This window comes from Bison bison, unplaced genomic scaffold (assembly GCF_000754665.1).
Source record: "Bison bison bison isolate TAMUID 2011002044 unplaced genomic scaffold, Bison_UMD1.0 scf7180017864238, whole genome shotgun sequence".
Lineage (NCBI taxonomy): Eukaryota > Metazoa > Chordata > Mammalia > Artiodactyla > Bovidae > Bison > Bison bison.
The window spans coordinates 1,153,628-1,165,555 of NW_011494810.1; the positions used below are offsets into that span (position 1 = coordinate 1,153,628).

At 41.7% G+C, this 11,928-nt stretch overlaps 1 protein-coding gene across 1 annotated transcript; it reads left to right on the top strand.

The window, feature by feature from the left end:
* Nucleotides 1–377: 377 nt before the first annotated feature.
* Nucleotides 378–9,975, top strand: LOC104993395 (olfactory receptor 56-like). Its single transcript, XM_010846632.1, has 2 exons — nt 378–1,077; nt 9,725–9,975. The coding sequence occupies exons 1-2, from the start codon at nt 378–380 to the stop codon at nt 9,973–9,975; spliced, it is 951 nt and encodes a 316-aa protein (XP_010844934.1).
* The last annotated feature ends 1,953 nt before the right edge of the window (nt 9,976–11,928 follow it).

The following is an 11,928-nucleotide window of genomic DNA, read 5'->3' on the forward strand; positions in this document are numbered from 1 at the left end:
GGTAAATGTCTTTTCTGCTTTGGTAGTTTTTCCCTGACAAAGCAAATCCTTTACTGAGCTTCAGGAGAAGCAACTATGTGGGCTGGAGACAGATCCAGCCTACCAAAGGTAGAAGCAGTGTCCGTTTTAGTAAAAATAGCTTAACATTTGCTTTTCAGTTATGTGCAGAAAGACCTAGAAGCTGAAACAACAGCGACCTGCATGTTTATTAGCATTCTTTCTCTTGAGGGAACATGTCTGTTACTCTAAGCCAGGTAACATATAAAGAGGGAAAAGTTTTGTGAAAAGTGTTAATGACTTTAGTAATATGGCATTGAATATAAACCTCCTGCTTTCAGATCACAACGCTCTGTCTGGCACATCCCTCTGCAGGAACAATGGCCTTGATGAAAAATCAGACTCACATCTCCCACTTCATCCTCCTGGGCCTGTTCAACCACACACCACTGCACCTCCTCCTCTTCTCCATCATCATGGCCATGTTTCTGGTGGCCCTCTCTGGCAACGGGCTTATGATCCTCCTCATCAACACTGACTCCCGTCTCCACAGCCCCATGTACTTCTTCCTCAGCTGGCTGTCACTCATGGACCTCACGCTCATCTCCACCATTGTACCACGGATGGCCATCGACTATCTCCTAGGCCATGGTTCCATCTCCTTCACAGGCTGTGGGCTCCAGATCCTCTTCTTCCTCACCCTCCTGGGGGATGAGTGCTTCCTGCTGGCTTTCATGGCCTATGATCGCTATGTGGCCATCAGTAACCCACTGAGGTACTCAGTGGTCATGAGCCGCCATGTCTGCTGGCTCATGGTGGCAGGATCTTGGCTCTTTGGCCTGGTGGATGGGTTGTTTCAGGCCATCTATACCCTGAGCTTTCCCTACTGTGGCTCTCAGGAGATCGACCACTTCTTCTGTGACATCCCCGCAGTGCTTAAGCTGGCCTGTGCAGATACATCCATTTATGAGGCTTTGATCTATGTGTGCTGCATCCTCATGCTGCTTCTGCCTTTCTCTGTCATCTCTGTCTCCTATCTGCTGATCTTTGTAACTGTGCTCCGCATGCATTCCGCTGAAGGTTGGAAAAAGGCCTTTGCTACCTGTTCCTCCCACATGGCAGTCGTCTCTCTCTTCTACGGAGCTGCCCTGATCACCTACATGCGGCCCCAGACCTACCACTCCTCCAATCAGGACAAGGTGGTCTCAGCCTTCTATACCATGATTACCCCTATGCTCAACCCACTCATCTACAGTCTGAGGAACAAGGAAGTGGCTGGTGCTCTCAAGAAACTCCTGGGGAGGTGTCCATGTGGTGGGGGACAGGAATAGCATGCCACTGCCACTGCTTGTACAGCTCTGGGCCCTGGGAACCTGGCTTATTCAACTGTAGTTTGATTGAAAGAGGTATGAACATGCCCCACTGAAAATAAAAGTCATTCTCTGACCAGAAGTAACCGGATTAGCACATTAATTCAATAAATTCTGTCCATGCTGAGTATAGGCAATGTAAGAGCTTTGGGGATTACAAAGACTAGAAGACACAGATCCTTCACCCCTCAGGGGCTGGGAGAGTGGGCAGGTGACCACTCTCAGCTGTGTTCCTCTCAAGGAATTGTCCATGCTGAGGAGAGGCACCTTGCTGAAGGCCATGGTTCTCCTTGGAGAGCTGTCTGAATCTCGTGACTGGTAATATAGGATATAAATGCCTGACTGTCTTGTCTCAGTTTGACCCTGAAGGGACAACCAAGTTCCAGAGCTCCCCAAATTCAGTCTCCCCATAGAATCATCTGAGGAACTGCAGACGACTTCTTGCATCCAACTTTTCTTCCTTAACCCTCTTCTTTCACCAGAATTCTTAATTCTAAAGAGCATTCTCTAATAAATTTTTGCTTGCAAAGCATGTCTCAGTCTACTTCTGTGAAACTGAACTATGACTCAGGAATAATAGTGATTTAAAGCTGAGATGGCAAAATATCATCATGTACATGCACTCACTGCATGTGGGCATTAGGAGGGGCTCCTTTTATGGTTGATGTGAAGAGAAGTAAGAAATTAAATCATGGAAAGACCTTCAGTTCAGTTTAGTTCAGTCACTCAGTTGTGTCCGACTCTTTGCGACCCCATGAATCGCAGCATGCCAGGCCTCCCTGTCCATCACCAACTCCGGGAGTTCACTCAGACTCATGTCCATCGAGTCAGTGATGTCATCCAGCCATCTCATCCTCTGTCGTCCCCTTCTCCTCCTGCCCCCAATCCCTTCCAGCATCAGAGTCTTTTCCAATGAGTCAACTCTTCGCATGAGGTGGCCAAAGTACTGGAGTTTCAGCTTTAGCATCATTCCTTTCAAAGAAATCCCAGGGCTCATCTCCTTCAAAATGAACTGGTTGGATCTCCTTGCAGACCAAGGGACTCTCAAGAGTCTTCTCCAACACCACAGATTAAAAGCATCAATTCTTCAACACTCAACTTTCTTCACAGTCCAACTCTCACATCCATACATGACCACTGGAAAAACCATAGCCTTGACTAGACGGACCTTTGTTGGCAAAGTAATGTCTCTGCTTTTGAATATGCTATCTAGGTTGGTCATAACTTTCCTTCCAAGGAGTAAGCATCTTTTAATTTCATGGCTGCAGTCACCATCTGCAGTGATTTTGGAGCCCAGAAAAATAAAGTCTGACACTGTTTCCACTGGTTCCCCATCTATTTCCCATGAAGTGATGGGACCGGATGCCATGATCTTCGTTTTCTGCATGTTGAGCTTTAAGCCAACTTTTTCACTCTCCACTTTCACTTTCATCAAGAAGCTTTTGAGTTCCTCTTCACTTTCTGCCATAAGGGTGGTGTCATCTGCATATCTGAGGTTATTGATATTTCTCCCGGCAATCTTGATTCCAGCTTGTGTTTCTTCCAGTCCAGCATTTCTCATGATGTACTCTGCAGCTACCCGACGCCCCTAAGCCCAAAAACTGGATAATTTTCAATATTTGATGTGGTAACCTTGGAAATTAAATATCCTCCCCTTCTTGGCATTTGTTCTGTTGCTTGCTATGGACATTGGATATTTGTTTAATGAGCTTTATATTATATTTGTAAAATCTGTGTTTCTGTCACAGTTTTGTGGCTTTAGAGAGAATGGAGGCAAGTTACACTAGTAACTACAATTCTTACAACCTTATAACAGGGAGATGACTTAAGGTTGTCTATGAATTTAATTCATGCAACAAATGTTTTGTGATGAAAAATTATTGTTCCCATTTTACAAATGAGCAAATAGGTTCAGGCAGGTTCTTAGCTCAGAATGATGCCTAAAAATATTGACACTCAGCTCTATATAACTTCAATGTCAAGTGTCTGTCTATGCTATGTTTATTTCTGTAAATTACTTAGTATGACAGAAACCCAACTGGGCCAGAGCTGATGGAAAAGTGAGAAAGAGGTGGTCAGTCTAAGCAGGTGATGTGTTTTTCATAGCAGAGTATTTGTTGAATTTTTGACTTGAAAAATTCCAGTGGAATTGAGCTCTGAGGTTAGAAAAATCAGTGTGATATTGGATGGGAACATCTTATAGCTTAATAGGAAGAGGCAGAAGGAACCAGAGGGACAAAAGTCTGGAAAACTCTGGAAGATTCCTTGTTGGCTTCACCTACACCCAATATTTAGTGAACACTTACAATGTAGGTCATATCCCAGAACAAAAGTCAATATTTCCCATTCCATTTTGGAATGGAAGGAGAGTCAGTTCTTCCCAGATTGATCCATAGAATCTCTCCCCAGTTTTCCTCTCAATGTTTCCCTGAAAGAGAGTTTGTTTACTGGTGAACTGAGATGAGCAGAAAACTTTGCAAGAGGCTTCCTTTCCCAAAAGGTTTAATTGCAACAGACTGGGGACAGAGATGTGGCAGAGGAGGGTTCTCTAAGGACTTGTAAGAACAGAAGTAGCTTTCTTTAGTCACAATTGAAGGGAAAACAATGAGTCTCAGTGAGAAGTGACACAGTATAAAACCTCTCAGCTGGATGCTAAACCTGGCCAACAAGTGTTTCTCCACTCTGCTGACTCCAAGATAGAAGCCCCTTCCCTCCTTGTCTAGCCCTCTTCCATGGTCTTTGCTTTTGCATGAGGGCTGTATGGTCTCTCTGTGCTCTAAGTTTTCTTTCCAAATGAGTTTTTCTTGACCAGTAAAGGTTCTATTGGGTTTTTAGCATGAAACACTCTTTTCCAGGATTTGGGGCTTCCTTCTTTCTGAACTTTTTCTTCCCATTTTCAACCAGTATTAATGCATTTCTTCAAAATCTTTCCACAGCCAAGGTGGGAGACAATGGATAGTTTCTGCTGATGGATGGGAGGCCTTCCAGACATCTTGATCAACTGATATTTTCACAAGTTAGGAGGAAATTCTAGAGGAGTTCTGACCAAACAAGCCTTTCTTTCCCCTGGAAATTTCTCTTCTCTATGTTTAATAATTCCTTTCAGCTTCTGTTTCAAGAAGATGGAGATGTGTAGTTTTCTCTGCAGTTAGAGAGACCCTTTGTGGATCCAGCTGAGTGATCTGATCAGTCCTTCTTGGGTTGTGGAATCTATTTACTCAGGGCATAGAGCTCCCAATGGAATCTACCTCATGACTCTCCAGGCTTTCCTGATTACATGGTTTTGGGTAAGGCTCTTCCTCTCTGTGTCTTATACTTTACGTCTCTGCTATGAAATGCTTAAAATGATTTTTCACCTGACAACTATCCCTGACATTCTCTTGATTACTATTTACCTTAAATTAGAAAACTCTTGTGTGCTTAGATTTTGTTTTCTGAAAAGATTTTTCTCCTAATTCTTTACTCCATGGGTAGAATTAGAGAAAACCCGAGAGTTGCTTGATCTAGTATTTCATTTTAAAGCTCAGGAGACGGAGACCTAAGAGAAGGGAAATTTCATTCCTATGGGCTCATGACCAGTTTTACAATGGTATACATGATTTGTCTGTTCAAGTTTAATGAAGTGCAACATGGCTAGACCATCTGAAACAGGTCCCTTCAAGGTACTGGGAGAGTGTCTCTGATACCTGTTTGTTAGATTCTGAAAGATTATGGTAAAGTCCTCTCATGCTTATCTACCATTTGTGCTTATGTTTGCAACTCACAAAAACAATTTTTGCTTGTCTTTCCCTAAAACCACATAATTTTTTTTTTCTTTTGGATGATCTCTCCTGTTCCTCTTCTACTTGAAGAACCCTGAACTCTGCTCTTATTTGGAGAAATGTTTTGGTGTGTTTGCTCCTTTCTCCTTCTACACTGTAGCTTCCTTCTCTTTTGAGAAAGTTCTACCATAGGTTTGACTTCTCCTCATTCTGCTTCCAGGCTCTCTGAGAAAATTCCTGGGTGCACCCCTACAGGAGTCATTTATGCACAACCTTGGGCTCTGCAAGCCTTACTTGAGGGATGCAGGATTGCCTTTCCACACTAAAATACCCCCTGCTTTGCCTGGCTGAGACTATATCTGCAATAGCTATCTGGTAAGGCTTTCTTGAAAAAAAATTGCTTTACAGTTGGTGCCAAGGGATTACATTACATTGGAGTAGGGCCATGTTTATCAGTAAAGATTAGTTTTCCCAAGGCATTTATTGAAAGTCAACTGATGCATCTGATTAGCTTGATTAAACAGTGGCCAAGTTTCCTATTAAGATGTAAATTCAAACTCTAATGCAATGCACTTAAAAATATTTTCCTTCCTTACATTTCTCTTGCTACCATCTTGTTCAGAGCATAATAAATAATGGAAATTGTAGACATCATTATGTTCCTGCCTATGTGTATTTGGTACCTACTATGCACCAGACACAAGAGTAGAGGCTTTATATACATAATTCATTCTATTCTCACTGCCGAAATGGATGATAAAACTGAGGATCTCAATGATTAGGTAACCTGCCTAACGTAACACAGCCAGTGGCCATCTCTTGCTTGAACCATTGCAGCTTCTTACTAATAGTTTCTCCCCTTATCATGTCTCCTTGTCTCTCTGTCATTCAGTGAATAGGCTTAGCCCTACTCCTCTGCTCAATAACAGTACCCACCATTTGTTGATCATTTTCTGTGTGAATAAGGCAAGTGTCTGGTGCTTGACACATGAACTCAGTCTTCCTAACTACCCTGGGAGGTGACTATTCTTGTCCTCATTTTGCAGATGAGATGAAAGAGTCAGTGTGAGCACTTAACTGAAAACTAATAATTGATGGTGTTACTTTCAGAGGTTTCTTTCAGAGATTTTGACATTTACATAAATAAATGTATACAGAAACATATTCATTTCTTTTTACACATATATGAGTAAAATATAATACTAATACTCCCTGAAATGTATGAAATATAGTGTAATTGTAATATGATATTTATTTAAACATATATATCACATAATTAATATAAAATAAGTAATACAATACCTTATATGTTCAATTTTACTGTATACACTCTTCTTTAATGTCGCTTTTACATTGAACAATATAGTTTGGGGACAATTCTATATAAACATACAAAAAGCAACCTCATTCGCATATTATTTCAGTTTATTCAATTTTTACCTTGATAGGTACTTAGTTCTTTTTACCTGTAACTGCTGTCTTTCTCCCACTCCAATACTCTTGCCTGGAAAATCCCATGGGCAGAGGAGCCTGGTGGGCTGCAGTCCATGGGTTCGCTAAGAGTCGGACACGACTGAGCGACTTCACTTTCACTTTTCACTTCCATGCATTGGAGAAGGAAATGGCAACCCACTCCAGTGTTCTTGCCTGGAGAATCCCAGGGACGGGGGAGCCTGGTGGGCTGCTGTCTATGGGGTCGCACAGAGTTGGACATGACTGAAGCGACTTAGCAGCAGCAGCAGCTGTCTTTCTAGTGGTTTTTTTCAGGAAGCAGGTATTAGGTGTGTTCAGTTTGCCATTTTAATCCAGAGGTTGAGTTGTTAGTATATCGTGGATTGCTACACTAGGTTTTGAGGATTCTATTTAGTTTTCCTTGAGCTACTGGGATGGAGAACTATGTGGCTGTTCCTAATGTACATCCTGTCTTTTCCCCCATCACCAATACAGAACTATTCCTGCAAATACAACTCATCTGCACGAGTCTTTGTTCAAGTCCTTCTCCTCTGTTCCTTGGGATAAACTACTATCTTTAGAATCCTTGTACCACTTTCCAGCTTCTGCTGGCTGAAACTGGTAGTTTTGGCTTTATTCCTATCTTTGGAGAGGTTACTTTGTGGTTTATGCTCACAGGTGTCTTTTTTCCATTTTTCCCCCTTCCCTTGCTCAGTTTTTTACTGCTTTTGCTGTCCCTTCAAATTTTATTTTGTGGGTTCTAATTTCAGCTAGCCTAACTTTATCCAACATATACTGTGTTCCTGTTCTTGATCTCATTACTGATTTTGAGTGACTTTTGAGAGAATTCTACCTCTATATGGTCATATCCAAAATGCAAGAGTCCTTTTGGGAATTAATTGGGATCTCAAAGAAATTATAGATTAATTTTGTGGAGAATTTACATCCTTACACTGTTAAGCTTATGTCTCAAAAAATATGCATAGCTTTTTTCAGGCCTTCTTTACTGTCTTTCAATTATGCTTTATAATTTTTAGCATTAGGGTTCTTTCCTAGGCACTTCACAGTTTTTACTGCAATTTTTTGTATAAGTTTTATTGTATAAAATTTATTGTATAAGTTGTTTAGTGGTATGTATGAAGAAGATTCAGATTTTTGTATGTTGATCTTATACATAGTATAATGTTAATTTAAAATTATATTTCCATATTCCTAATATAAGATGTATAAAGTACACAGTTGGAGAGAGATAACTCTCAACCCTACTACCTAAATGGAACTATGTGCTTAAATATATTGGCATATTTCTCAGTTTTTTGAAATACTTAAAAAGACTAGTTGTTATAATTTTTTTGCTCAGTATCTATTAAAATGTCATAAGTATTCCACTGGCAATATATTTTATTATTTGATTATTTTATAATTTACTTTGTGTTGGGTTTTAGGTTGCCTCCAGTTTTTCATTTACTAGCTTCTTATGAAATACTTTATGCTTCCATATCTGAAAAAATAATCTCCCTCTGTCTCAGTTTCCCCACTTATTAACAGTGACAATAATCAGTCTTTCCAGGCAGTTATGAGGATGTGACAGAGTGGTCATGGTGTTGCTTGGCACATGAGAAATGCTCGAGTAATGTGAGGTATCATTATTTCTGTCCCATTAGGAATAGCTTATGCTTTCACCTTCAGTGTTTAATATCACTTTATAAGATAGCTGTTATCTCAAATTAATATGAGAAAACAAGTTCAGAGAGGTTATGTAAATGCTCAGTTCACAGAGATGGTAAATGCCTTTGCTGCTTTAGTACGTTTATCTGAAAAAGAAAATCTTTGATTAAGGCTGGCACCCCACTCCAGTACTCTTGCCTGGAAAATCCCATGGACGGAGGAGCCTGGTAGGCTGCAGTCCATGGAGTCACTAAGAGTCAGACACGACTGAGTGACTTCACTTTCAATTTTCACTTTCATGCATTGGAGAAGGAAATGGCAACCTGCTCCAATGTTCTTGCCTGGAGAATCCCAGGGACGGTGGAGCCTGATGGGCTGCTGTCTATGGGGTTGCACAGAGTCGGACATGACTGAAGTGACTTAGCAGCAGCAGCAGCAGCAGCAGAGCTTGGTAGGAAAAGCAGCTCTATAGACTGGAGACAGACTCATTCTAGTAGAAGCAAAATCAGTGCCCACTTTAGCAATAATAGCTTGATATGTGCTTCTCAACAAGATGCAGCAAGTCCTAGATTCAAAGCAGCATCAGCAACAACAGCCTGCATCTTTGTTACAGGTTATTTCTCTTAAGAGGACATGCCTTTTGTTCTAAACCAAATAACATTTAAAGAGGGCAACATATTGGAAAAAGTTGTAATGACTTTAGTAATGTTGCACTAAACATAAACCACCTGATTCCAGATCCGAACCATCTACTGGTGCACACTTCTGCAGGAACAATGGTCTTGGTGAAAAATCAGACTCTCATGTCCCATTTCATCCTTCTGGGCCTCTTCAACCACACACCACTGCACCTCCTCCTCTTCTCCATCATCATGGCCATGTTTCTGGTGGCCCTTTCTGGCAACGGGCTCATGATCCTCCTCATCAACATTGACTCCCGTCTACACAGCCCCATGTACTTCTTCCTCAGCTGGCTGTCAGTCATGGATCTCATGCTCATCTCCACCATTGTACCACGGATGGCCATCGACTATCTTATGGACCATGGCTCCATCTCTTTCACAGGCTGTGGGCTCCAGATCCTGTTCTTCGCCACCCTCCTGGGGGATGAGTGCTTCCTGCTGGCTTTCATGGCCTATGATCGCTATGTGGCCATCAGCAACCCACTGAGGTACTCAGTGGTCATGAGTCGCCGTGTCTGCTGGCTCATGGTGGCATTGTGTTGGCTTTCTGGTCTGGTGGATGGGTTAATTCAGGCCATCTATACCCTGAGCTTTCCCTACTGTGGCTCTCAGGAGATCGACCACTTCTTCTGTGACATCCCTGCAGTGCTTAAGCTGGCCTGTGCTGACACTTCTCTCTATCAGACAATGATCTATGTGTGCTGTGTCATTATGCTACTCCTGCCCTTCTCTGTCATCTCTGTCTCCTATCTGCTGATCTTTGTAACTGTGCTCCGCATGCATTCTGCTGAAGGTCGGAAAAAGGCCTTTGCTACCTGTTCCTCCCACATGGCAGTCGTCTCTCTCTTCTATGGGGCTGCCATGATTGCTTACATGCGGCCCCAGACCTACCACTCCTCCAAGCAGGACAAGGTGGTCTCAGCCTTCTATACCATGATTACCCCTATGCTCAACCCACTCATCTACAGTCTGAGGAACAAGGAAGTGGCTGGTGCTCTCAAGAAATTCCTGGGGAGGTGTCTATGTGGTGGGAGACAGGAATAACTTGGCACTGCCACTGCATATATAGCTCTGGGCCCTGGGAACCTGGCTTACTCAAATGTAGTTTGATTGAAGGAGGTACGAATATGTCCTGCTGTTGCTGCTGCTACTGCTGCTAAGTCGCTTCAGTCGTGTCCGACTCTGTGCGACCCCATAGACAGTGGCCCACCAGGCTCCCCCATCCCTGGGATTCTCCAGGCAAGAATACTGGAGTGGGTTGACGAATATGTCCTACTGAAAATTAAAGTTAGTTTCTGACCAGAAATAGCCAGATTAGCACATCAATTCAATCTATCCTATCCATGCTGAGTATGGGCAATGTGGGAGGAAGTCCGAGCCTCTATGGTTACATAGTACAGAAGACACAGACCCTTAATCCCTCAGCTGCTGGGAGACTGGGCATGAGACCACTCTTAGCTGTGTCCCTTCAAGAATTACAGAAGGCTGAGGAGACTGCCCAAGTTCATGGTTCTCCTTGGTGTGCTGCCTGAATCTCATGACTTATCAGTGTGGATGGGGTACACATATCTGGCTGCTGAGTGCCAAAGAATGGATGCTTTTGAACTGTGGTGCTAGAGAAGACTCTTGAGAGTCCCTCAGACAGCAAGGAGATCAAACCAGTCAATCCTAAAGGAAATCAACCCTGAATATTTATTGGAAGGATTGATGCTGAAGCTGAAGCTCCAATGCTTTGGCCACCTGATGCAAACAGCTGATTCACTGGAAAAGACTCTGATGCTGGCAAAGATTGAGGGCAGGAGGAGAAGGAGGCAAGAGAGGATGAGATGGTTGGATGTCATCACTGACTCAATGGCCATGAATTTGAGCGAACTTTGGGAAGGAGTGGACAGAGAAGCCTGGTGTGCTACAGTCCATGGAGTCACAAAGAATCAGACATACTGACTGAGCAGCAACAGTGTTTCCAGATACTTGCCTATTTCTTCTAGGTTGTCCAATTTGATGGCATATAATTGTTCATAGTGTTCTCATGGTATTTCTAACTTTCTAAAGTACAAGTTTTTATTTTTCCTTTTTTGTTTCTTATTGTGTTTGAGTCCTCTCTCTTTTCTTTTGGGGAGCCTGGCCAGAGGTTTGTTGATATTGTTTACCCTTTCAAAATACTACCTCTTGGCTTTATTGATTTTTATAGTTTTAAAATCTCTATTTATTTCCTCTATGATCTTCATTATGTCTTTCCTTCTGTTAAGTTTGGGCTTTGTTTGTTCTTTTTCTAATTCTTTTTGGTGGTAATTTAGGTTGTTCATTTAAGATGTTTATTTTTTCAGGAAGGCCTGTATTGCTAAGGAATTTCCTACTTAGAACTATTTTTGCTGCATCTAATAGATTTTGTAGATTTGTGTTTTCGTTGTCATTTGTCTGAAGATATTTTAAATTTTCCTCCTTGATTTCATCATTTACCCATTGATATTTTTAGTAGCATTTTGTTTAGTCTCCATCTGTTGTATTATTTCATTTAGGATCTCTATTGCCTTATTGATTTTCTGTCTGGAAGGTCTGTTCATTGATGTCAGTGGGCTGTTAAAATCTCCTGCTATTATTGTGTTGCTGTCAGTTTCTCACTTTATGTCTGCTAGTGCTTGTTTTATGTACTTAGGTGCTCCTTTATTAGGTGCATATATGTTAATGAGTATAATATCCTCTTTTTGTATTGAGCCTTTTATTTTTTTTTTTTAGTACATGGTGTCCTTGTTTATCATTCTTTATGGCCTTTGTTTTAAAGTCTATTTTGTCTGATGAGTATTGCTAACCCCACTTTCTTGTCATATCTGTTTGCATGAAATATCTTTTTTCATCCTCTTACTTTCAATCCAAATGTGTCCTTCATCCTAAAGTGGGGCCTCTTATTGTAAAAGCATTTTGTAAGTTTTTGTTTCATTGTCCAATTTGCCACCCTATGTCTTTTGATTGGAGGGTTTAGTCCATTGACATTTAAGG